This window comes from Enhydra lutris, unplaced genomic scaffold (assembly GCF_002288905.1).
Source record: "Enhydra lutris kenyoni isolate GAN:26980312 unplaced genomic scaffold, ASM228890v2 scaffoldscaffold39, whole genome shotgun sequence".
Classification (NCBI taxonomy): domain Eukaryota; kingdom Metazoa; phylum Chordata; class Mammalia; order Carnivora; family Mustelidae; genus Enhydra; species Enhydra lutris.
The window spans coordinates 18064089-18091489 of NW_019154123.1; the positions used below are offsets into that span (position 1 = coordinate 18064089).

General features: G+C 48.7%; 1 protein-coding gene across 1 annotated transcript in view; it reads left to right on the forward strand.

Moving 5' to 3' along the window:
• LOC111154967 (EPH receptor B1) overlaps positions 1–27401 on the forward strand; it is a 288290-nt gene that overhangs the window by 130753 nt on the left and 130136 nt on the right. The window contains exon 4 of the mRNA XM_022514925.1: positions 18689–18844. Within this exon, the coding sequence (XP_022370633.1) occupies positions 18689–18844 (156 nt within the window). The remainder of the gene's footprint in view (positions 1–18688; positions 18845–27401) is intronic.

The window sequence follows — 27401 nt, forward strand, 5'->3', positions numbered from 1 at the left end:
TGAGGCTTTGGAGAGGTTGGTGACTCGCCTGTGGTCCCAGCTGGTAGAGGGGAGCCAGGATTTCTCTGTGGCCTCCTTGACTCCATATCCTGTTGCTATAATACAAGACAGACAGCGTTGGTGGGGAAGACAGCATGCAAATGTACCGATGGTGCCCAGGGGCATTCTGGTAGGAGACATTCATGCCAACCGGGAAGCGAGGGACACAGTCCTGGCTAAGGGGAAATGTGAGGTAAGGAGTAAGGGAGGCGCACATTTCAGGGGCAGAGATGGGTGAGAAAAGCATCCAGAGAGTGGGATCTGTATTAGCAACATCTTGGAAGGTCATTGACGGTCACATAGTAGGGAAAAGTTAAAAAAAAAAAAAAAAGTCTGAGTCTTAAAAGTTTGTCTTGCCTATAGCCGCTTTTTTGCTCATTTCACACGAGTATGTGGGCCCTCTTAGGTACCAGTGGGCAGAGGTACGCAGGGAACGGGGAGCAGCATGGAGGGGGTGGCAGGCAGGTAGACAGCCAGCTCGGGATGTAGAGACAGCAGGATGTGTTGACTTTGGGTTGCGGGGGAGGGGAGGGAGGGTTGGGGAAGCAACAGGTCATGGGACGTTTGTTTGTGGGCCGTCCACAGGACATATCCTATCCACTGAGATTGAAAACACAGAAGAGGGGATGAAGCAATTAGGGCAAGCCTTGGATCCCAGCAGAAAAGGCGTGAAATGGGGCTGGGAGAGGGGATGGGGTGGGGTGGGGTTCCTCTCTGTCACAAGGAGAAGATTCTCCTGAGTTCATTGCAGGTTTGGGGGAGTGGGTGGCAGATGGGAGGTGGTGAGCCTCCCGTTTCTCTAACTGGAGCTTTTAATTGTGCCTTGTAGGTGGAAGTGAGTGCTACATGGGTCAAGGTAAAAGCCTACATGTTAAAAATAATGATACTAAAGGCCAAATGAGTCCCTCACATTATTGGTTCCTCTTGCCCCGCCCCATTCCCTGGCTTTCCAGGAAGCCTGAGGCAGTCCCAGAGGCCCTGGTCTCCCCAGGTCTCTAGTCCCATCCTAGGGCCCCTCACTTCCCAGGAGCAGGTGACAGTGGCTCTCACACAGGGTTGTGTTTGTGGTGGCAGAATGGTGAAATAATTCATCTAGGCAGAGAGTAAAATCTTTGCTGGATATGGTTCCTCCCTCTTCCTTTTCAGGAGTAGATTTTTTCTTAGCTCAGAGATATGCCAAGAAAATGAAATAAAAGTAAAGGGGAAAGAGGGGGAGAGACAGAGAGAGAGAGAGAGCGGACAAAGTGCCTTTAATTTGAATAGCTTTTCCCCATGTGAAAAAGCGACAGTTCATTGCAAAATAATGATAATTTGGTATCATTATTGATGGAGAAGCCCTGCGGACTAATGGGAAAATCTCTCTAGGAGGTCTGAATCCATATGAGCTCAGTCTCCACCTTGCCTTCAACATGCTGGGTGAGCACGACCTTTAATTTCTAGGTGCCCCCGCTGACCCGTGGGTACAGCCCGGAAAGAAAGGTCCTCAGGGCTGGATCAACCCCTCAGAGCCAGGGGAGGTCTTCCAGATCAGGGCGGGAGCTGCTTGCGGCACAGACCGCTCCTTGCTTGTCTTTGGATCATACAGGCCCTTGCCTAATACCGGTGTGCGCATGCGGCTGGGTGATGGACGGATGGCGTGAGAGCGGGCGTGGGTGAAAGGGTTAGGTGGGTCCATGAATCCGGTTGAACCATCGTTTCTTCAGAGGCTCAGTGTGGTCCAGAGAGGAGGCTCACACCCATTTGTGGCTGAGTCGGCCTGAGGTTCAGCTCTCCCTTCCCAGGGGCCTCACTGTCCCTGTCCCTTCTGCTGAGAGATGTTGTAAAACATAAATGAGAATGTGCTCTTGCAGTTATTTTTGCTATTCAGAATAAAAGGAGCTTATAAAAATCAAAGTATCATTTATCATGATGGATGTTCGAGAGGCTCAGGTTAGCAGCCTTGGAAGCTGTAATTCATAGTAAAATCAAGCCTCGTGTGTGCTCACCAATCAACAGCAAAGGCAGGGAGTGCCCCGCGACGAGCCCACTGCGGCTCAGAAAATCTACAGCGGGACTTGCTTAGGACTTCACGGGCAGCAAGGGCTTAGAGCTGGTTCTGGAAGCCAGGAGTGTGCAGTCAACCCTTGGGGTGCTTTTTGCCGCCTGGTTGCCTCCTCGTGTGACGTTCTGGGGCCGCAGGTGGAATATGCAGCCGTGAGCCAGAGGGTCCAGGGCTCAGAGCTCTGTCTTCCGGTGCCTGAGTCGGGGGATTAATGCACAAGGTACCGAGAAGATCTCGGACTTTGAGGCATTCCTGGAGGGGAGCCAAGTGTCTTCCCAAGCTCATTACCAGGTCCCAGCACTTTATAGCCATACCTCGTAAACTGGACCCATGTGACATTCGGCTGTTTGCTTGGAAGAGACGTCGGGGGTGATTTAGAGCTCCTGCATGAGGGTTTCAGGTCTGTGTCAGCACACGGGAAGCTTGTGGAGGATGGGGGCCTTTATGAGTTGTTTTCTCCCTTCATCCCCAGCCACCTTCGGGCCCAGTTTTATGGCTCTGAGATTGTAAAGATGCTGAAGGAGGGACACTGTGGCTGCCTTGGATGGCATCTGCTTGTCTGGACAGAGAAAAGCATCACACACCTCTGATGGGGGTGGCTCACCTGGTCCCAGGGTGTCATCCAGTGCCCCCCGAGCACACACACTCATTCCAGCAGCTGCAGCGGCGAGCCATCCAGGCCGCACCCTCCCTGCCTGTCCTCCCCAACCCCCTGCCACCCCTCCCCCACTATGACCAGAATCCCCCACCACATGTCCGTCTCAGCGCATTACCGACACCCCCTTCTGTCTCGAACTGCTTGCCTTCCCCCAGGGAGTGCTGTGGGTTGGAAATGATGGTCTTTAATCATTTCTTAAGTGACCAGCCCAGAAATCATTTCTTAGTGCCATACACACAAATTAAATCATAAATCCACACTGGGCCCTGCCTAGGAAGGACTGAAGTACAGCTCTGATTCCGAGCAGAGAGGAGGCCTCCCCGGGGGCGGGGAGGAAAGCAGCACGCACCTGGAGGAGAGGCCAAGGCCTTGGAGAGAAGGAAGATGTGCCTGTGCTGTCAGAGCTTGGGCTGCTATAACCAAGTATCACAGACTGGGGGCTTAAACAGCAGACATGGATTTCTCACAGTTCTCAAGGCTGGCAGGTCCAAGGTCAAGGTGCTGTGGTCTGATTAAGTGTCTGGCGAGAGCCCGAGTCCTGGTTTGCAGATAGGTGTCTTCTGAAATCCTCACGTGCCCTTTCTTTGGTGCTTGTACTTGGAGGGTGGTGGTGGTGGGGGTCTCTCCTGTCTCTTTCTTTTTTTGTAAGGCATTAATCCATCATGGGGGGGTTCAACCCTTATGATGCAAAGGTGCCATCTCCAAATACCATCACGTTGGGGATTAGGGCTTCAACATGAATTTGGAGAAAGGAACACAAACACTTATTAATAAGACTCTTTCATAGAAGGGTCCCTTGGCACTTCTGTTGTCTTGATCTCACAGAAGAGGTCCCAGAGAATGCAGACAGGTCTGCTTTGGGCATGAGGAGGGTACCCATCCGTCTCAGGGATAAGAGGTCTGGGCAGCCCCATTCCAGGCTGAGCTATCCATAGGCCACCATCCAGAATCATCCAGGCCCCAAATATTCTCTGCTTACCTCTGAGAGACCAGAAGGAAGAGGGCAAGAAGGATTACCTGGGGGGTGCTCATCAAGAGAGACACATTAGTGGGGATTGAGTGTGGTGTTCCTAAAACATGCCTATGATCTCTACTTATTTCGAGACTCAGTTTAACATTTTGGCCCCCTCTAAGACTAATTCCAGCCTATTTGGAACCTCTGCTATCTCTCCCCATGAAAACAAAGTCTTCCGTTTCACTAGGTGGGTAATGGGCATGCAGTAAGGACTCTATCAAACTTCTTAACATCCTTGACTCTTTCCTACCACCATGCCTTTGCACATGCCATTTCCTTTAACTGGAATGTCTCCCTTCATTTTACTACCTAGTAAACTCCTATTCATGCTTCAAAACCCAGATCAGCCACCCTCTCCTTCAAGGGGTCTTCCCTCTCATCCAACTGTCATAGAGAGGGGACTGCCTCTTTTCTCCCAACTACGATACATGCTTCTCTTTTCATATTATTCAAGCTAATTACAGTTAGCATTTGGTTCTTCCATCAGGCCTTGCATTCCTTGAGAACAGGGACTCCAGCATACTCTGCTCTGTATGTGGAGTGGCCAAGCCAGGGCCTGGATCCAGGCAGCAATGTTACCAAAGCTGTGTGGTGAAGCAATTGGGGCCCCAGAGTGAAAGAGGCACCGCATATCTTTTCTTGGCCCCCAACATGTTTGGTTTATGGCAGTCACTCACCTTCAGATTTGAGACTCTGAGTTTCTTCGTCTGCAAAATGGGAGAAATAAAATTAATAATTTGACTATTTCAGAAGCCTACAAAGAAGATGAATCTGACAGTGGGTTGGTGGGGGAAATGTGTCAAAATGCTTTAGCTCCTTGAAAAATTCCATTAGAAAGTCAAGGTGTTGGTATTGCAATTATTATTTGATTCCCAAATGGTAAGAGTGCTTCCAGAAATGTGCTTTGCCTGATGAACCAATACATTTTCAGCCCCCACTGATGAATTTGGGAATCGAATACCTGTCATCTTGAAATAATTGACACATCTTGGTGAAGCGCTTACATTCCTCTGATGAAATTCTGGATTCTTATTGAAAGCGAGGAGAAAGACGTGTTACATGGGAGCAATATTGTTTTATGGACCTTTATCTTGGTTATTAACAAATGAGCGTTACGTGTGGAAATGGTAAAGGGGGAATTCAGTAATGAAGTTTCATAGGATTATAATGATTATTAGCCTGATGATGATGAAATCCAGATTATATTGTATGAGGTTTCCTTGGCACTCACTGTTCCATGGCCCCTAATGCTGACAGACAGCAGGTGGGCTTCTTCTGTCCCTATTCTCCACCCTGAAGTTATCTGGGAAGTGGGCATAAAGGTTGATAGGATCCTTATGCATATTTGCACTGGTTGTCAGTAAACCATAATAATTATAGGTGCCCATATGTCAGGTCAATACCTTACATACTCAGAAACTGGCACACATTCGAGGTAGGAGCAGTTAGTGTCAGTGACCACTTACCCATAGGCACACCCCGCTGCTGAGCTGCTTGAGGATTCTCCAGAAAAAGCAGCCAGCCCACCATTTGCACCCTTTTCATTTCCCTCTGGTCACCAGAAGCCACTGGGAAGATGAATTTGCCTTTCAGAGCTGGCCTCTGCAGAGTATGCAGTGACCACATCCATACATCACCCTTTTACACCTGGTCGGGAATGCAGGCAGGCAAAGACTCAGAGGTGTCGGAGTCAGCACACAACATAGCTGTACTTTTTTTGAGAACCCCCCTGACACCCCTTTGGAAGTAGGAAAAGGAGGGCAAGGTGCCTTCAGTAAGCAGAGACAAAATACACTGTCCCTTCCCCAAGCTTCTCATCTGGACTTGTGTGCACTTGACTGTGTTCTTGGACCTTAGCGCACATGCCCGTATACAGGGTGCCCCCACGCCCATGAATAACCTACCTCAGTAAATAACTGCAAAGAGCATCAGCTTTGAAGCCGGACAGATCTGGTTTTGAATTCTGCCTCTGCCATGGACTAGCCATGAAAATCACTAGCTGTTTTACCTCTCTGAGCCATAATGTCATTGCCGATGAAATGGGAGACCAGGACGATCGTTACTCCATTTTATGGATGAGGAAGCCAGAACTCAAAAAGCTGACAGAACTCAGTCCCTGTGGCTATGAGTAGAGCCACCTATAACTTCGAAGCTCGTACCCCGGTCTCCACCGGTGATGTTGCTATAGTCTATATTCAACGCGATCCGCACTAGCTTTTGTTGGTTCAAAGGAAATTTACTTGATTATAAAACACTCCCACCAATGAGCTCTCAAGTCTCTGGAGTCAGCTGGGAAGCCTGGGTTCAATTCCCGGCTTCTCCACTGATGGAGGGACCTTGGACAAACTGCAGACCTTATTTTGAGCCTCAGTTTCCAAATGTGCAAAATGGGAATAATTGTAGCACGTGTCTCTTAGGGCTATTATGAGTATAAAATGAAGTCATGCTGAGAACCTGGCCCATGAAAAATGGTTATTTAAATAATGGTTATTGGGGCATCTGGATGGCTAAGTCAGTTGAGCGTCCGACTCTTGATTTTGGCTCAGATCATGATCTCAGGATCAAGGGATCTAGCCCCAGGTTGGGCTCCCACACTCACTGTGATATCTGCTTGAGATTCTCTCTGTCCCTCTCCCTCTGCCCCCCACCACTCGCGTATACACATGCTCGCTCGCTCTCTCTAAATAAATAAATAAATAAATAAATAAATAAATAAATAAATAATACTGGTTATTATTATTATTGACAACACTATTGCTGTTAAAACCAACACAATTTTATTTTATTTTATTTTATTTATTTATTCGATAGAGACAGAGATAGTGAGAGAGACCATGAGTGGGGAGAAGAGGGAGAAATAGGCTTCTTGCAAAGCAGGGAGCCCAATGTGGGGCTCGATTCCAGGACCCTGAGATCATGACCTAAGCTGAAGGCAGACGCTTAACTGACTGAGCCACTTAGGCACCCCTCAACACAACTTTATAACCAATTTCAGCAGGGTGGTAGTCAGTGTGCCAACCCATAGACCTCACCTTAGAAAGGTGCAGAGGGTGGGGGGGCGAGCTGGCCCACATCCCACCCTACCCTGTGCTCTGTAGTACACGTTAGTCTCTCATTTAGTATAAGGGCTTTACTGGCCTGGCCCAGAGGCGTGGGGGTGGAGGGTGGGCAAGGAAGTGCAGGCCCCTTCCGCTACAGTGGAAGCAACCAGCGTAATGGGCTCCTGTCCAGCTTGCTGCCTTTGGGCAAGGCCTTTCCCAAGTTGCTCAGCAGGACCTGCCCCCACTTGGCCCCACTCCTCCCCTCGACATTCCCTTGGGTCCACACCTGCTGCTCCTTCCCTAGGCCTTCCCTGACGTGGCCTTCAGCGGAATGGCTCTTCCCATAAGTGCACATTGAGATCTAAGTGCTAAGTGCACCCTTAACACCTCTGATCTTTGCTGCAAGCTTCTCCCTTAATCATGTTTAACTGACAGACCTAAAGGCAGTTCGTAATGCTAATGCTCATCCAGGAACTGCAAATAAGGAGGACACTGAGCGTTCTGGAAATTACCTCTCAGCACCTGGGAATAAATGGTCACTCTGGAGAACACAGCTATCCCCTGTTCTCCTGCCTCCCCCCTGCAGCAGGAGCCCTCTTGCAGCTGCTGTGAGCGCAGCTGCCACGGGGCTGATCACGGCCTCCTAGTGTGGGCCCTGCTCAGGGGCTCAGGAGGAGGGCACCCTCCCTGTTCTAGAGCCCATGAACCCCCATTTCTCCGATCAGAGGCTACTACAGTTTCTGTGAGGTTCTGGAGCAAGAGCTATGGGGCAGAAAAAAACGAATTCTGCCAAATTTGTCTGCCTTCAGCCCTTTGGATAAATGTCAGGCAACTGTCCTGCCTTGTCACCTTCACTCCTGCTTGGAGAATCTTCAGGGATGAGTATAACCTTATTATTTCAGTATTGATTATATTACATATGGTTGTTTCACTTTTCCAAAGACGACTCTGGGACTTGCAAAGGGCTCCTTCCCCTGTCCCTGCAAATGAGGCTCTGAGATGGGGCGGAACAAGCCTTCCTGGCAAGGGTGTGGCAGAGCCAACTAGACCAAACTATGATTCCTCTGTGACCTTGGACAGGCCCCCTTTCTCTGACCTTCTGCCAGAGGCCCAGGCCACACTGTTTGCTGACAGGCAAGGCTAAGGCAGGGTGGAGGAAGGCTCCTGTCTTTCATCTGTCAAACAGCCCTGGTAATACAGCTTGAGCATTTCAGCCTCAAAGCATTTGCTCCATCATTACCGTAAAATAAAAATCATTTCTTAGGCTCATTTGTTCCAATTGAATGGTGGGTAATATCGTTACAGATTTATGTGTTTATGACTTTGTGACCTGGGGAGAAGCTGGAAATTCCACTGTGACCATTTCTACTCCTGGGTTTCTGTAAAGGTCACAGTAAAATTATTTTATCAAGTACACCACAGAAAGGGAAAATCTTAATCTTATATTATACATATGCAGCCCTTGACCTTCTCCTGAGATGTGGCACCTCTTAGCTACACTTACTTAAACATAATGCAGCTCTTCCTCGGATGCACACAGAGAGCATAATTAGGTGCCCGGCATCCCAGCCAGAGAGGTGGCTGTGCTGTGGGGCTGACCTCACAGATGAGGAGGAGGAGGCAAGGGTGGTGGGGGCAGGGAGGGGTGAGCCCTGCAGAGAGGCAGCAGACTTGTTCTGATAAAGGGCCACGTGGGTGGGTGGAGCAGGTATTGTGTCTTCCTTTTCTCCCCTGCTGACTGTGCGCCTTTGGCCAAGTCATTCATTGCCTTCTCTGGGCCTCAGTTTCCCTATCATTGGTACAGGATGCGCCATCTTTGGTCCACAGGAGCCCATGCCTGGGGCATTGTGTTAAGGATTCAGAGCTCTGGTCTGGGTGGAGTGGGAGTGAGAGCTGTGATTGATTAGCGATGTCTGCCACGGCCCGCGGTAAGGTAGTGATGGTAGTCCTGCTGGTTAACCTTGTTCTAAGGTATTTCTAAAGTCTTTTCCCCACTCTGGCTACCTGTGTTTCTGTGGACCAGCTGAAGCCCCAGGGTGAGGAAGCTTGGAAAGAGAAAAACAATAACAAACTCTCCCAAGAGGAGAGTGTATGATTTGCTTTGTCAGGTTTTGGAGGGGAAGTGATATTTGTGTGATGCCCCCAAACATGGTTGGGTTTTGGTGTTCTCTTTCTTTCTTTCTTTCTTTCTTTCTTTCTTTCTTTCTTCCTTTCTTCCTTTCTTCTTCCTTTCTTTCTTCTTCTTCTTCTTTTTTCCCCCCATATTCACTCTGAAAAGCAGAGAGAGCAGAGGAAAGCAAAATAGGAAAGCTATTTTTCTGGGTGTGATGACTCACCAGACCCAGCCATCTGTGTGTGTGCAGGTGGCCAGCCCGTGCCTCTGGCCCCCAGAAAGAGTGAGGAACCCTGGGTGGCTTCTCATCATTGTCCAGCCTGAAGAAACACAGTGAGAAGTCACCTTCATTTATCTGAAGAACTTGGTTGGTTATAAATTATTTTTTAAGGGAATCCATCAAGGTCTGTGTCAGGGGAAGCACTTAAAAATAGGTTTTTCTCAAAGGGTAAACACTTCAGTCTCAAAATGTGGGAAGCCACCTGACTACCAGCATATGTCCCCCTAGCCTGCTGCCCAGAGCTACCAGATTGATGGTGTTTTTAGAACTTTGGCAGCCAAGCTCTGATGCCGATGGAGACAGGGCCTAGGGAGGGGACATCTGGGGATTCCCTGCCCACCCCCCTGGTGTAAAAATGGAAACGTAGGCCTGGCATCCCTGGTGGCCCAGTGGGTCCAATCAGAAGAGATGACCTTGGGGCCCCTTGGAGTGGCTGATCTGACCCTCACCTTCCTTTCACTGGGTCCCAGGGGCCCTGTGAAGCATCCCCCTGGGGATAGAGAGGGAAATGAGTAGACCATACTTCCTTAAAGAGGCCTGTCCTTGCTGCTGGCAGGGTGCTTCTGCTCTTTTCTAAAGGGTAGACCCTCCCACTCCCTGCCCCTGCCTCAGCCCCCTACACAGGCTCCCCCACCTCTTTCATCACCTGGCTATGACACTGACTGTCCTCCTGCCCTTGGAGCCCAACACTTTGAGAATTCCATCCCCATCTGGACATTTGCTGCCTCTGGACTAGGGGTTCTCCCAGGCTCCCTCCCACCTCTAATCCCCTGCATATCTGTCCCCACTCCTCAACAATAGCTCTGTTGTCTCCCTGATGTAAGGAAAGTGACTCCCATCTCTAACTCAGGGCACCTAGAATGTGCCCTCAGATGCATTGTGTGAAACTGAAGGAGACTCACATGTCAAAGGGAAAATCTTGGTTGGGCTAAAGCTTTAGGAAGCAACCAGGGGCTTTCAGCAGCTACTGGCTGTCCAGGTGGCCTGTACGGGAGGGGCTCAGGTAGTGCTGCACCCCCAGGGTCCAGGGGAAGGAAGTAGGGGCAGGCCTGGATCTCCTCCTTGTCCCAATACCAAGTCCCAGAGGCTCTTCTGGCTGAGGATTCCTGAGTGTGAAGACTGATGACTCCCCTCCTTGGTGGAGGGTCTGCTTGAGCCCTGTTTGTAGGCTTGCAGTTAGAGGACAGACAGACTTGGGGAGCAGTCACAGACTTGGGGAGCAGTCATAGCCAGCTCCCAGAGGAGCCAAACCAATCCTGGTTTTTGAGTGAGCCCTCATCCCGCCTTCCCTGCCTGGGCTCTTTCCTAATGTCACTCCCAACCACCTCAAAGTCATAGAGACAGGGCACACGTGACCAGGGCCCTAGAGGTTTAAAAGGGAGCTCTAGAAGGAAGAAAATGTCTAGTGCAAGTGAATGGAATATGGAGGGTGGCCTTTCTGGCAGCATAAGGGACTCAGTGCGTATCTGCTGAATGAATAAGTGGTCTCAGTGAGTCACCAGGTTTTCCTAATGATTCTCGAATCCCTCTGCTTCTCTCTGTTCCCACTACCCTGGTAATTATCACTCTTTCTGGGCTCCTGTCTCCCCCTAACTGTCCCCACCCCTCCCGTCCTTTCTCTTCCCAGCAGCCGGTGTGATCTTTCAGAAACAAAAACCTGATTGCCTTTCTCCCCAGTTTTAAGCTCGCCAGTAGCTTCCATGGACCTAATGATAATAAGGCCCAGAGACTTGATGACACGAACTCAGGTTCCCTCTCTAGACAGCCTCTTCCTTGCCACCTGCCCCCTGACCACCTCACGTCTGTCCCCTGCCTGGCCACAGAAAGGCTGCTCTTGGAGCCCCATTCTTGCCCCTGGGCCTTTGGACATGCTGCTATGTCCATGTGGAGGGTTCTCCATCTCCCCTCACTAACCTGTCTTACCTCTGCCAATCTGTAAGGCTCTTATTTCTTCTTCATGTCTTGGATGCTGCTTGTCCGAGACCCTCCCAGACAGGGTTGGGTCCCTGCTCTGGCCTCCCCACATGGATTCCCACCACTGGAATTGCTAGTTTAGAGTCTGCCTTCCTCCACTAGGATGTCAGCTTTGTCAGGGAAGGACCTCGGTGTGCTCATCCAGGTAGCCTAGTGCCCAGCACAGCTCCATGGTAAGGGGTCAGCTTAAATACTTTGAATTCAGCCTGCTCCTCAGCCTGAATCACAGCTGCTATTTACTGGGGAGCCGCCACATTCCAGAAAGTTTATGTACATGACAGGGATCTCCACAGAGCTGTGAGAAGGCAGTTATCCTAGCACCCTGTTTTACAGAGGACAGGGCTGCGATTTGGGGGGTTAAGTAACTTGCTTAAGATTATACAACCTGTTAGGAGTTAGTTTTCTCAGAGCCCAAGGCCATGGTGTTTTTACTCTACCAGGAGATCTAGAGCAGTGGATCTCAACATGGAGCGGCTTCAAGGTCTTCTGGAGGGCTCGCTGCTACTCATATCCCTGGGCCCCACCCTAGAGTCTCTGGTTCAGTAGTTTCGGACTGAGACTCTGCATTTCTGCAAGTTCCCAGGGGCTGCTCCTGCTGTGGGTCAGGAGACCACCGTTGGAGAATCCCCGGCCTAGATCATTAGGAAACACCTGAGTTGGCCTTGGGTTGAGTTGGCCAACCACACTGACCTTGGGCTGAGACTGTAGGACGGAGCTCTGAGCTCCCTTCTGAGAGGCTCTGAGGCCCGAATAGCCTCCAACGTCTGAACCTGACCTTGGCTGGGCTGTGCCTGGCTGCCATTGCTGATAAGAACCTAAGTGCCTGCCCCTCCCCATTGGGATGCTGCTCTTCTGTTAGTCATCCTTCAGTCCTGTTTGGTGATCTCCCCACTCCCATTCCACCAAGGCAAAGGCCTCCGTCCCCACCCCACCTTTTTACCAACTTCCACACTGACTGATGCATTCTAGGCTCGCAGCTGCTGCTGCCGTCTAAGCAGCTTAATAGCACGGGAAGTTACAGTCTTGTCTGCGTCGTGGTGCCTGCAGCATTCATCAATTTCAGCAAATGTCACCACGAGTGATACAAGTGTGTGACACAGCTAAGTATCCCCTCTGCACAGGCCATTACAGCTGGCACCCAGCCCAGGGAGGCAGAAACTGCAGGCCCATTTGGCTTCATTTGTGCAGGTCGACAGAGAAGTGGAAATGCCTCCAGCCCGCCTCCTGCATGGCTCCTTTAAAAGCTTTGGGTTCCTAAAACTATCAAAAGGACCCTCCAGGGTTCCTTAGGCAAGCCAGAGTCCTGCTCTCTCTTGTCTGGGCACATTCTTTACCCATTGCCCCACCTTCCATTTCTGCATCTGCTGTTACCTGTCCTTCAAGGCCTGTGCCTGTCTACCTTCTCCAGGCAGCCTTCACTCTCCTCAAGACCTCCACCATTGATGTAGGGGTTTTCTCTGTAAACAGCCCACTCTGATCTGCCCTGCTCAGCTGAGTTCCTATGGCGATGTCCTGTGGTTGTTCAGGGAGATCCACTTCTGGGAGAAGCAGACTGCCCGCTAAGAGTGGACAGGGGAATCTCAGCGCAAGGGGCCAGGGCCACCTCCCTTCCATGGAGCTTTGTGACTGGAGTTCCAAAGTCAGTCACCCATGGTGCCCACCACGAATCATGGGAAGGTGTTGGAGAGTCAGTCACAGGGATGACTTCAAATACCAGGCTCCACGCAAGGCCGCAAGACCGGTAGAAGGGCTGTGCAGAGCTGTGCCCGTGCACCACAGGAACCGCTGTGTCCTTCCCCACCTGCCACTACCTCACCCGTCCCGCAGTGCTCAGCAGCTGCCCACGGGGACAGGGTCTGGGGCTCTTCTGCCTTTCTCACAGAGCGGGAGCAGACTGTGGAGAGGAAGGGGAGGTTTTGGGGAGCAGAGAGCCTTGCTAAGGGCTCTGAGCCCCTCTTCCTGACCGGGAGTGAGTGCCTGGCCCAGCTCATGGTCGCCCCTCCAGGCAGACAGGCCTCCTGAGCCAGCTGCTGAGCTACACCTGCCTTCAAGAAAAAAGGCACCAGGTTCTTAAGCAGGGGATGAATATTCATTGGCATGAACCTTTGCAAACTCATTTGGGGAAAAATATTAGATCAGGAGAAGTAATCAGATTATTAAAAAGAAAGCAAGGACAGAAGGCAGTGGTGGAGAGAAGAATCACATTTAAAATGCAAGGAGAGATTTCCTTCCTGCAGAGTAGCTGTGACCCCCTACGCCATGCACCGGGAATAGTTAAGCTCTCTTGCATTTCTGCTGCATAAAAATGTTGTATTTTGAGGCTTCCCTGGATGGGGGAGGGTCAGAGGCAACACGTGCCCTCCACGTACAAAAATTATAAAATAATGTTTGGAGGTTTTCATTTTATCTTCCTCAGATATCGGGGAAAAATCATGAGAGCTAAAGAGGCTCCAGTGAGTGCTGAGTGACAGGTTAAAGGGCCCCAATAAAGATTAGATGGTCCACTATCTCCTGAGGAAATTGCATAAAAGTGGTTATTCCCTCTTGCTTCTATTAATTTCCTTTTCCTGGCTGCTTGGAAATGCTTCATAACCTGATGCTGCAGATGGGGACGAGAGGCGCTTTCCATTATCCCAATCACTGCACTGTTTATGAGACACTTAATCTGTTTCTTTATAAAGTAATAGTACCGTAGGTGATGGATTTAGTGTCACTGGAAGCCTCTGCGCAGGGACAGTGGGGAGGGGGTTCTCCGGAGCATTGTAAGCACCAGGCCATTTGTTACATGGTTGAGGCTCTGAGAAGTTGGGTGGGCATTTCAAGGTGACCTTCGGGTATCAGCTATAGGTCCCCTGTACCGGTCCCTTGTCACTTGAAAGGGGAGAGAAAGGCTGTGTGTTTTGCCCGGAAAATGGCAAATAAGCACAGGCTTAGGGACCCAGAACTCGGGTCTTGTCTCTTCCTCTCTGCCAGAGTTGGGGGAGGGGAAAGAGGCCTAGGTGAGGAGGTGCCACCTAAAAGCTCCAGTTGTCACCTGTCTGAACTGCGATCACTTGCAACGGAGAGAAGCAAACCTCCTTTTCTTAAGGAAAAAAAGCAACGTGGGCTGCACTGAGGACAGATCCCAACCCCCCCCCCACCACCCTCCGCTCACAGGTGTCTCGCTGACCAAGGTCTTGTGCCAATTCACAGCGCATGCGGCTCTTCTCTTCCCACCTGCCTCCTGGAATAGTAATGAGACCCTTCCGGCTGAGATCCTGACATCTGGGCTGGGCTGGGCACTCTCTGACCTCATTTCCCTTCCTGCCTCTCCTGTTCCTCCATCTCTTCCCTTTTTGCTTTGTCTTTGCCTCTCCTGAAACTGGCCTCCTAGTTGCCACAAGAAAGTGCTGCTTATGGTCCTCATCTCATAATGACGGGTCCTCGTCATGAGGCACATCCCGCCTGACCGGCCCCACCCTCCCCAGCCCGTGTACACACAAGTATCACACAGATCGTGCCATGCAGGAGTCAGCCTTCATTTCCATTGTCTGCCTCCCCCACCTGGAAGGGTGCTTCCCAACGCCTGCCCCCCCACCTCCTACCCTCCGCTCTGGCCTCCCAGCAAGGTGCCCAGCTGCGGTCAGGTCTTCTGTAAACATCTGTTGAATGAGGGGCTCATTCATAGCTACAGTGAGAGTGCTGACCATACTTTTTTTTATCAAGAGATCTAAAAACCCTGAGTTTTGCTTTAATGATATTAAAATTAAAATCTGTCTTATCTACCTTGCAATGACTTGCAAGTGTGACGATGTGCTTTGTTAGTCGATCCCAGTATTCTTATTTTTGTGAAACTGTAGAGCCTTTAGGCAGGTATGTTGCTGGAGGCTGTCGGAGTGCCTGCCATTCTTCACTGTATTACTCCCAGCGGCTTTACGTACTCCTGTGACTTATCCGGGCTAAGACCGTTTGCTTTTGCTTCCCTTGGCCTAAACACTCTTTGTTAGAATCTCCCCGGAAGCTCCATGTATCACTTCTAATTAAAGCTGCATTTTCTCAAGGGGCAGCATAATTTTCTTATTTATTTTTCTGTGTTAAATTTCTAGTAAAATAACAATGTTGTTAACTTCTATTTCTTATTAGTGGTGTCTGATACAAGATGAGTTAAAAAGGCTTTGTGGGCTAGCCTGGCACTCTAACCATTATTTAAAGCATTAATTCTATGAGAAAATATAGCTCAAGTGTGCTTATAATTGACGATCTGAAAGTTTAATAACTGAAACTAGAAATGTTGCTTCATTATAAATAAGGGGGTGCCTAGACATAGGTTTTTATTAAAATGTTAACTTACGGCATCTGATTATTAAGGAGATTCATTCATTTTACAATTGCATGTAAAATATATTTTACGGATATAATTATTTTCCATTATACAAAACAGAAATAATCTGTTCAGAAACACATTCTTCACCTGGTTCCAAGATTGATTTGCCTGCTTTGGGACTCTAAGCTTATATTCTGACCCTGCGTTCTGACAGTTCCAGCCAAGAAAATGTGTTTCTCAATAGGGAGTGGGTAAGCAGATGTAGAGAGAAATTAGCATTATTTAGCATTTAATGCTAGGTACACTTTCATATTTGACTTTATTAAATTCTCATGACCTGTGGGAGTTGCAAGAAGTGTGTATTTCTTTTTTATAGATCCAATTTACAGGTCAGCAGGTTGAGGTTCTGAGGTATTACATAACTTTCTTGTGGTCACCCAGCTAGGAACCAGCAGAGCCAGGAATGGGACCCAGGACTGATCACTGCCCAGTGTTCACTCTCCTGGAAAGGATGGAATCACAATCCTTCCTGGGACCTCTCTCCCCAATCTTTAACCTTCTTGCCCTAAAGTTCAGCTTGGACCTGCTTTCCTTCATTTCTTCTCCTCGTGGACTCTGCAGCCTCTAGAGAATTCAGGGTACCCAGTTCTGACCTTCCCCCATCAGAAATCTCAGAGGAAGTCACTTCCTAAATCCGCTGTTACTTGTGAATATCAGGATGATTGTTTATGCTGTTAACTTCTTAAATGTAAACCAAGTAGGCTTTTAAATGCTTGAAAAGAAAGTGAAAACACCTTGTTCCTCTCCAGCTGGTACATTAAGGAAATTACAGTGTAACAGAGGACCCAATGAATGCATGTGATTCACCACTCTCCTCCCCCACTCTCCAGGGAAAAGGCTTCTGCAGTGTTTGGGCAGCATGGGCCTGGGTTTTCTCTGTATTCTTTAGCTCCAGAACTGAATGGCCCAGAAACGCTGGGTGATTTATAAGGGAAAGGGTCAAATGTTTCTTAAGGGAGACAAGGAAGAGATGTGGGAAGAAGAAAGGCAAGAAGAGAAAGAAAGAGGGAGAGTCTTTCCTCAATGGGCTTGGAAAGACAGATCAGTAAGCCATATTCTAGGCTACTTTAGGTTTGCCACTCAGGGCCACTGCTGACATTTTATTTGTTGAGTCTTTAGCAAAAATGTAACTTTTTATTTCTGCTGAGAAGTTCCTTGTGAATGTGCTGAGGTGGGTCAGCAAGTGGTCCATTTTTATGTAGGTTGCAAGCAGAAATCTTTAAGAACCTTATTGGATCATCTAGACAACATTTATGCTAGTGTCTTCTATGGAACTTGAATCTCAGGGGATGCTCTACAAAATAGGGCATCTTGGTGAGAAAACAACATTCTATATTCCATTTTTTGGAAGTTCAGAGAAATTCTGTAATAAAAAATGAGATTAACTTTTTCAATACACATTTTCAAAATATTTGGCCTGTAAGTGACAGGCGTTAACAACCGAAAGAACACAGACTCAGAACACTCCTGGGCTATGCCATCCCAGAGCATTCTATTCCAGAAATTACCTTGCATCAGAGATGAGCTCCTGCCCCAGGGCATTTCCAGAGTAACTGATACCCTGTACTTTACTTCTAGTGAGCAAAGGGCTGAGAAAACTTTTCTAGCATAGGAAATAGTCCTTCTTTGTCTCAGTAGAAAAGCTGTGGGTATTTTTTAAATAGTTTATACATATATCATCACTCTCATTTCCCCCACTGTTTAATTCTGGGCAACTTTTTTAACCTCTTGGTATCCCGATTTCCTCATTAGCAAAATAGATATAATAATAGCTACCCCATAGAGTAATACATGCAAGGCACTTAACAAGAATGTTTAACAGATGGTGGCCACTGCTATTATTAAAGAATATTCGGTACTTTCCAGAGGGAACAATATATTTGATAAGATGAGCTCTGTGTAAGTAGAAGCCATTATAATAGTACTTCTGTTACAGCAACAGTCACCCTGTGTTATAATTGTAGGACTACGCTAGATCAAGAGCTCCTTGAAGGCAGGCTCTCTTCTCTAAATTCCCTGGGTCAGATTCTCAGAAGACTCACAATAAATGTTTATTGAATGAATTAATGAGAAAGCCAAATAAATTAACCATGCAGTAAGTTTTACTCTGTCTCCAAGGAGGATGAGTGTGAGCAGGTTTCCCAGGGACAAAAAGAGCCCAGATCTGTGAGGATGAGGAAGGGCTCCAGGGAAGTAGAACAGACAGGAACAGTCTTTTGAGGAATCTGCAGTGAGGAGCCCAGAAGTCTGGAGTAGAAGGTCTCTGTAGATGAAGCATGGTGAAAGCCCAAGGGATGGCCTGGAGCCAAACATTTTGGGGCATAGCTCCTCATAGACTGACCACACAGAAGACTAAGAAAACATGCTTCATGTCCAAGGGTACCTCTAGTGGGCTTTGGGCTGTCCAAGTCATTCCCAACCTTCTCCACTGCCATATACATGGTAGACGACACCAAGTGCATGACACATTCACTGGAGCACTGCCTGCAAAGCCATTTTTTTTTTTTTGCCACACCCACAAAGCATTTAAAAATGCAATTAAGGGAAAAGGATGTTGTTAAGCCAGTGACCTTGAAATCACTTTAATTTCTTTTTAAAGAATCACTCATGAATTTCAGTTCTTTACTATCATTCATAACAAGTGCTTGTTAACACAGCTTACAGTGACCCTCACGTATGTTGCAACATGACATTTAAGAACCATGCATACCATTCATTTATAAACCAGGAACCCTTCCCATTCGAGGATATTAGGAAAGATTTTTTTTTTCAATGAGTGGTTCAGGGTAAGGCCCTGGCAGTTAACCAGGTGGAAGAGGGAAGGAATAACCATTTATAAAGCACTTATGTCCCAGACACTGAGCTACACATTAGATTCATTTTCTCAATTAAATCTCTCGACACACCTGAAAGGGAAGAATCATTATTCATATTGTTCAAGTGAGAGAGAACATTGGTACCATGGAAGGTATTCCACTAAGGATGTTTAAAGAATTGGAAGTATTAAATATGGGTTTCCTCAATCAGAAATGCTCACTTTGTTTAAGGAGGTATATCTCAATGTCTTTTTCAAGGGGGGCAGAATCTTTCATTTTCCCTATCGAAGGAATTGATTCTTATTGCCACTCTTCCATTAATTCTCAGATGGTCTCTTTGTGTTCCAGCCTGCCCCGCCGGGATGTTCAAGGCCAGCCAGGAAGCTGAGGGGTGCTCCCACTGCCCCTCCAACAGCAGATCCCCTTCAGAAGCGTCTCCCATCTGTACCTGTCGGACCGGCTATTACCGTGCGGATTTTGACCCCCCAGAAGTGGCATGCACTAGTAAGTGTCTAGAAAGGACTCTGGGCTGTGAAGTTTGGTTCCCTGACAGTGCAAGTGGTAGGCAGGGGAGACTAAAACACCAGACTGCAGTACAAAGCAGAAATGCTGATTGTGGTGCTGAAGTGGACAGCTCCGAGATGGGGCATACAGAGCCCCTATGCTTAATAGCACAAGGTCAAGATTATTACGTTCTTTCTTACCTCTTCCTCTCAAATGGGAGAGTGTTCACGGGGCGCCTAGGTGGCTCAGTTGGTTGGGTGACTACCTTTGGCTCAGGTCGTGATCCCAGAGTGCTGGGATCGAGCCCCGCATTGGGCAGAACCTGCTTCCTGCTCTGCCTCTGCTGCTCCCCCTACTTGTGCTCTCTAGCTCACTCTGTCAAATAAATATATAAAATCTTTAAAAAAAAAAATGGGAGAGTGTTCCTCCCACTGAAGCAAGACAACTTCTGCCCACCAGATGTTAAAAATGACAGCCTCAAGAGTTCTTGAGTGCAAAATCAAGATCCACTAGGCTGTTACAACAATTCCTAGCCACCTCCTCCAAGAAGCCCTCTTGGTCTTGACAGCTGACAATATTCTCTATCTTCACTGAACTTCCTGTATCTCAGTGTCCAGGCTCTTCTCAGAGTCTAATAATTTTGTTAATTGCCCAGGTATTTTGTAATAATTCCAGTGCCCTTCCTGTGCCCAGTAGAGTGCAGCACCTTTGCCCCCGCCAAATGATAAGACCAGAGTTCTGGCCACAGCAATCATCTCTGAGGCAGAAATTCTAGAATCTGGGGCTCATGCCTCAGCTTCACCTCTCTCCCATTCTCTGTTGTGGAGGGAAGGGCAGTCATTTTACCAAAAGTGAATGGGGGCAACTCCACTTCCTGGGTGGGATTCAGGGAGGGGAGAGGGGAGAATTTTGTCTCATCTTCTCTCTCACAATCATGGAGGAATAAGAAGAACTATGACTTCACAGCACTTTAGAGAACTTGTTCCCACTCTCTTAAGTGTTGTAGTCCTGAAACAGGGGTTTTCTTTTTTTAAGTATTCTCATCATATTTGGAAGTCAGTGTTCCAGGTCAGCCTCTAGTTTTGCTACAACTTCCTTCTGCATTAGATGCTGTTGCCTGACTCCCTAGACTTCCCTTTACGTCTTTGAACCAAATTCTTTCCTCCCACCCCCAGGATAGAAGGGCACAGAGGGAATGTTTCAAAAACACTTGTAGTTTGATGGACAGAAAAAATGACTCAGCTCTGAATAGAAGAACTTCTTAATTCTGGCCTTGCAGTGTATGTAACTTTTGCTGGGGAAAGAAGAGGAATGAAAGTATCTTCTAGATCAAGGTTCTGAGATCGATCAATGATTATAGATTTGAACTGAAGAAAAGCTCATCCTCTTGTAAACGGATTTTCCCCAGACCTCCCTCTCTGGTGCTTGATATGAGCAGAAATTATTCCATTTCTGCTGACTGGAGTCCTTGTCTTCCTGTGGTGGTATCATCCCCACTGATTTCTGGGGTTCCTCTGTGGGTCTCGGTGAGCATGTGAAGCATGGTTTAATGCACTTCCTTCGAAACTGAATCACTGCTGGCTGGATGTTCATACTGGAGACTGGTCTCCATGAGTTCCAAAGCATACTCCCAGGGTCTCACAGCTCCCTTCCTAAAACCATTCCCATTTGCTTCTGACGTGAACTCTGCCTTGCTGTCTGAGTTGTCTCTGCAGATTAACTCAGGCAAATAGAAGTCTAGGCCCCCAGCTTCCCACTTCAGCAGACACACCCAGTAAACCCATCCAGCCCCTGCCTAAGTTCACCTACACGGATGGTAGGCCGATGACCAAATGCTCAGAATGCTGATGTGAGCTGTCTTCGTAGATATACAGCTCCTCTCCCATCCACCTCTCAAGTCTTATCTTCCAGCTTCCTGACCTGAAGCACTTGAACCAAAGGACCGATTCCTGGAATAAATAGCAATGTCCCAAAGCTTTCAGTCTGCACATTGCAGACCCTCATTCTGCTTTGCCTACCTGTATCCTGAGTTCATTTCATGAAGATCACACTTTACAGGCTTTTTCTCTCCCATCTCTGGTCCAGCTAGCTGTGGGGGTAAGCACCTCTTTCTCATCCCCCGTGGCCCCACTAAAATCTCTCCACCTCTTCCAGAGTGGGGATGAGCACTAGACTTGCCTGTATGCGTCCCTACACCCTTCCCATGCTTCTCTATTCTTATGCGCCCAGATGTGGGACGCTAGGGCCAGACCAGAAATTGCCAAGTTCAAGCCACACTTGTCTATGTGGTTGGGGCCCAGAGAAGCTCATGGATGCATTTTCTAGCCGCTGGTCCTGGCCTGCAGGAGCAAGCCATTGATGAGGGACCCAGAGGCCAGGCTGGGCTATAACACAACAGTAGGCAAAACAAGTGTAAATAAACCTATTATTTTATTGAGGCTCATTATATATTTGATTTATTGTGTGCCAGGGAAGTACTGTATGAAAAAGTCAATTTGTTGGCTTTTATAATCTCATTAGGGTTTCCTTTTAAAGCATTCTAATTGGAGGTGCCATCTGTTCTCTTAAAAAGGCATCACACATCACCACAGTAAATAATTTTTCAGATACAGGAAGCATATCTGGAGCTCTTGAGGCCAGGCATGACCTTGCCCTATAACCTTGGGGGCACCGACTGGTTCCTCAGGTGGAGCAAGGCAGCCAGACATGGGCCCGACCCGCCCTGGGAGGCCATGGTTGGGGAGGGGAGGACACAAGTGCTTCTTAACTTTGCAAGTGAGGCTCCCCATCCATCAGCCAGAAAGGCACTGTGGCCCAGCAGGGCACAGGGAAGACCCAGGTAAGGGGGAGCTCCGTCCTTCAGTGGGCTTTTGCAATGTCTAGGTGGGTGGTGGAGAAGTCCAAGAGTTCAGGCCTTGAAGTCTGGAAGGCCTCAGGCTTGGCCCATTGCCATCATCTTTATATGGGGATTATATCATCAGTCATCCTCATTCCCTGACGATATTGAAGATTTTATAAGGAATCTAATGATTTAAAATGTGTTCTTTTACAAAGCTAAAATACCTATAGTGCAGTCAAATTAGTATTTTTTAATGAATCCATTTAGTCTCCTGGGATCAGCCCATATGCATCCATAGTAGTTCTATAGTGTTCATTTATTCTCAATTAATCTAAACATTGAGAGTGCCTAATGGCTTGTGTACCCTTGAGTGGGCATTTCTTCATTTTCTTCTTATTCTCCTGGGAGAACCTAGGATGCCCTTGACCTCTGAGAGTCCCTGGCAGCATGCCTGTGGGTCCAGTGTTGTCTTTGACGAGCTTCATGGACTCAGCAGGGATTCAGTTGTACCTCAAAACAGTGTCCCAAGGACCAGTATGAGCTCTGAGTAAAGTCAGAGGAGGGAGCCTGATGGGCCCTGTGCTTCAGTCTGGTAATGGTCCTGATCCCGCTCTAGGGACACACACCTCCCTTCTTCCTTCTCCATCATCCTCACACCTCTGCTAGGATTAAGCAAAATAGTTTTATAGAGCCTTTGGCCTGATGCCTGGTTCATAGTAAACTCTCAGTCTATGTTAGAACTTGCTTTAGTTACATCCCTGGAAAGTGTGAAGATTACAGCAGATACAGAAGCTTCCAGCATGCGAGGATGTTGGAGCTCTAAAAATAAAAAAGTGACATTCTCCCAGCCCAGGTGGACCCCTGCTCTGGGCATTCCAGCAGAACCCACGGTGTGGCCCTAGACCACACAGTCACCTTGGCCTGATGGAAACAAAGGGGATAGTCATTGGGACCAGATGCACTGTGGAAGGAGGAAGGAGGTACACCCTGAGCATCCCAGACTCCAGCTGCTCCCTAGGGGCCAGGAAGCCAGGCAGGAGTGGTGGCCAGCAAGACTGGCTTTCAGTCCTTGGGGAACAGGTACTTGTTCCCCTCCTCAGGATCAGACATGCTTCTTTTCACAGGAGGGTCTGATGGCATGGGGCACATGTGACAGGGTCAGTGGAGAAAGGGAACTGCCAGGAGCACGGGTGGTGGGGGGCGGTGGTGGAGAAGGGCATAGCTGTGTGAAGCCAAGCACCAAAATGCACATCTTCAGTTTTAAATAATTTCTAGTTTACTGGGGGACGAAATGGAAAGGAGGAATTTATGAGGCAGGTGAAAATAGATAATTATGCCTTATAAAATTGCTGTCTGTGAAAAACTATGCAGAAGGAGTGGTGTAAAAATAATTTCTTTGTTACATTTCTGACCACAAAACCCTTTTTCTGTCACCCACATGGAAGAAACTTTGATGGATCACAGAGACAAGCTAGTGCTTGTCTTGTTTCTTTATTTCTTCTTCAAATGCAGTGGATCTCCCACTGCAGTTTTGATCATAGAAATGTGATGAAGAAGGGGCTTCAGAGATTATTGTCTTGTCCTCTGGAACTTTCTGCCATCCCCTCATGTGAGCCCTCTGGGGTACCCCAGGGACCCCCTGACATCCCCTGCTGACTCACACGGAGAGGCTGGGAGGCTGAGTGGTAAAGCAGGGGCTCTGGCTATGAATCCTGGTGCCCAGCACAGCCGGTGTGATCAGGATGGAACTTCCATCAGGAGCTTGTGAGAATTACGTGACGGATGTCAGTGAAGCCCAGGGTTGAAGGCTCAGGACTGTCTGCCTCTGAGGCCATGAACTCACATGTGAGAGCTAAAATTTGGTAGCTCTTAGGAGGTTGTTGCCAATAGACATGGCAATGGTGGTGATTTGCTTTCACTCTAGAATTGACCACCCCCAGAGAAGGACAGAAATCCATTCTTCCTTCCCCAATCTCTGCACACTCCACTTTCCCTCTCCTACTGCTCCTGCTTCATTTTTTTCACATACTCCCCTCTTTCATCCCAATTGTCCCGGGCAGCAGGGTGGTCCCTGCGACACAGGGGTTATGCCTTCTGGATGGACTGCGTCAGGGGTGTGGTGCTGCCCAGGCCCTGGTCTTCCCCAGCAGGCTGGGTGGATTGGAGGAGGATTGGAGGATTGGACACCAGGGGGACACCAGGCCCCGGAGGGCTTTGGGATGGCAGGAAAACAAGGAAGTCCTCTGCAGCCAGGCCTGATGGCCTTCGGGGCATTGTGAAAAGTCTGTAAGGACAGAGGCTTATAAACCTCCCACCAGTCTTGAGTCCTCCTGGGCCACGCTCCCCAAGATCGCCTGTGATGGTTTTTGTTTCTGTTTTTTTTCCTGCAGTGGTGTTTAAATACAGTCCTTGGGCAAGCAGCCTCGACATCACCTGGGAACTTGTTGGGGATATGAATTCTCAGCCCCTCCCTAGACCTGCCAAATGAGAAACTCAGCGAGTGGGGGAGGGGAGGTGGTGATCTTAGTTTTAACAAGCCCTCTAGGTGATTCTGAAGCATGCTGAATTTTGAGAACATTGCTTTAGAATTAGGTTGAGTTCCTCTGCCCTCTGCTTTATGCTCCTGGGGGAGAAGGGCCATCAGGTGAATTTCTGCAGACAGGAGCCACAGTGCCTGCCCCTCCACTTAGCGCCCGTGTATCAGGCTGGAGAGAGACAGAGACTGCAATACTTGCGTGTGGAAGAGCGGGGGTGGGCTGGGAGATGGGTGTGAGTGTGAGTGTGCATCCGTGGTTGTGTGCTTCCGGGGAGGGTCTCACTCATTCTCAGAACACCCCCAGCCGTCCCAGCTCGGTGTCTGCCTCCTTTTCACTTTGGGTGGTATAGAGACTCCAGGACACAGCATTAGCTGGGGCTGTGGGCAATGATGGGAAACAGAAGAGGGAACATGGCCTGATTAGAGCAGGCTCAGAGAGGGCTGAGAGGGAAACTGAGGCAAAAGGAAAGTGAACGGTGGGGAGCATTCACTTGAGCTCAGAGGGTCGCGCAGGGAAAGGATATAAAGGGGTGATGGGCTCATTACTCAGCTGGGCTTCCACCCCAGCCAGCAAGAGCTCAGCCACGAGGAAACCTTTGGGGATGTCAAACTGCAAACCAACAGGGCAGGGAGGTGCCCCCTCCCCCAGGATCATAGACAGACCTCCCGAGACAGGGGTCCAGTTTTGTCAGCTGGGGACTGCTGGTTCGTCTGCCTACGTACTTCAGGGCCGATCTTCAAAAGTGTCTACCCCTGTAAATCTTGGAATTGCCATGTACTGAGGGAGGGTTGCTTTACTCCTTGCCGACCAGGGCTTTAGGAAGTGATACCCCATGTTTCCCATTCTGGAGGTAAAGGGCTGCTTGAGTTTACTCTGATGCATGATGCATGATACATGCTGCCCACGAAGAAGATACATCGTTGTTTTCATGGGGGAGGCAGACTGCGTTTTCCTTGAGGTAAAATTCCAACAAGGGTCATAGCTGAACGAGAGTCGAGAGTCGGAGGGCGCCCCGCCCTGCTGGCTGCCTGGATTTGGCTGGTTCGTCCACCTGGGTGCAGCTTTGAGGGACGGTGACAGCCAGCTGAAAGCTATTTATAACTGTCGCTGCTGTCTCCGGAAGGGTCAGTGCTGCCTTCGTAAACAAACTTCTACACTTCTATCATTTCCAGTTTCCTTTCACAGTTGTTGACCCGAGTGGGTCTAACCCTCAGGAGACGTCGGCGAGCTCAAAGTTTTAAGCTGACAGCCAGGGACACGCTCCGTTTCTGTTGTGGGCTTTTCATCACGAGGACGTTTGGAGTCCCAGATTGTTAACATTCGGAGCCGCCTTCGAGGTCCTGCCACCCAAATCCGTCCTCAGTGTTGACCTCTCTCTCCAACAACCTGAATATTGCAATGACGGACAGCTGATAGATTTTGCAAGACAGCTCAGCTCCATGGCCAGACAGCTGTCATCCCTCACTGGGGAGTCTTCTGGTCCCTGGGTTGGGGCCTGCCTTCCTCCCCTCCTCACCGTGGGTCCACCACTGAGGACCGATGTTCCCTGGGCCAGCAGATGCAGTGTTTAAGGACAGCTTCCTCATCCTTCCTGAATCACCTACTCTAGGCTAAATGCTTGTTAGGTTCTTTGTTCCCCATGACACATGATGTCCTGAACTGCACCGGCCTAGCTGGCCTTTCCTGAGTCTCTCACATTGATCAAGAACATTCTCAAGATGTGGTGTGGTAGCCAGAAAGAACCACGGGACCCTCATCCGAGAGCATGGTTTGGTGGAAATGTGATGGGTCTTCTCCTGTGCCTGGGATACTGTTGACTATTTACCGGGGTGCAATCTTCGTGCCCTAGTTCCCACCAGACACTGGGCCACCACACATCCAGTGGTCTCATTTGTCCTTCAGGAAATACTCCCCATTTGGGTCTTTTTTTTTTTTTTTTTTTTCCCTGCCCTGATGAATGTGACTTCAGAAATTTTGTCTTGTGGACCTATGCATAGGGCTCTTTCAAGTCTAGCTTATTTTGAATACCGATTTTTGTCATCTTTCAAATGAGAAGTGTTAGCATGATGGTTAGGAGTGTGGGCTCTAGAGTCTGTGCCTGGGTTCAAGTCCTGCTTTGCTATTTGCCAGCTGTGTGATGTGGGGCAAATGACACGGCATCTCTGTGTCTTCCTTTTCTCATTCATACAGTGGGTATGGGTGTCTGCCTCCCTGCATTGTCAAGGGTATATTACATGTCATAACACTATTTAGGACATGGTTTGGCATAAAGGAAGCACCCAGTGGAAATAAACTATTTTGTTTTATGACTATTACTAGAGTCACTTACCCTACTTTGAGCTAAAACCCAAGCAGTATCATTCCCATGTAGCGAACATTTCCTCCTTTGGTACACGAGGATTTGTTTACCTTTTTCAGTTATTGTTGCTGAAACCTAGTCCTGCTCTCTATATACCCTTGTTCTCTGCAGACTCATAAACATTTGGAAAAAGAAACAATGTCATTTGGCCTGACTTACACTTAGAGACACATGCTGGTTCTTGTCCCTCTTGGCATGAGGCCCACAAAGCACTGCTTTAACCGTGCAGTTTCAGAAGGAGGAGGGGATTGTGGTAAAATATATTCATTTAATCTGCTCTCTTCTCTTGTTTGAAAATGTGGAAGGAAACTGCCACCTGCGTTGGGGTTCTAGGCCCTGTGGTGGCATGGATGCTCCTTGGCGGTCTTGGAGTGATGGCTCCGATGCCAAATTTGCCAGCTCTGGTTCCAGATGGGGCTGGTCCGGGAGGCATGCTGGAATTTGAGGGGAGCTGCAGTTCCTGGTTCCTAAATCTTCCTTGCAGACAATCAGAAATAAGGATCTCTGAATCCTTGGTCCTCTGCCCCCATCTTACCTCATCCCCAGGAAGGAAGGAAGATGCCTTGCTTTTGCACATTCTTGAATATTCTACACTGGTTAGTGCTATTCGGGTATAGGGCTCTCTCTCCGTCTACTGGACAGGAAGCTCTGTGACATGCTGGTCTGATTTTTTGGATCCTCTCCAACACAGTAGGTGCCCCCCATGGTCAAGTGGTAAGAGCCCGGCTAGTGGAAGCAGATCGACCAGGGTTGACTCTCGGCACCACCCTTCCCTTGCAGTGTGCTCTTGGGGAGATTACTGAAACTCTCTGAACCTCCATT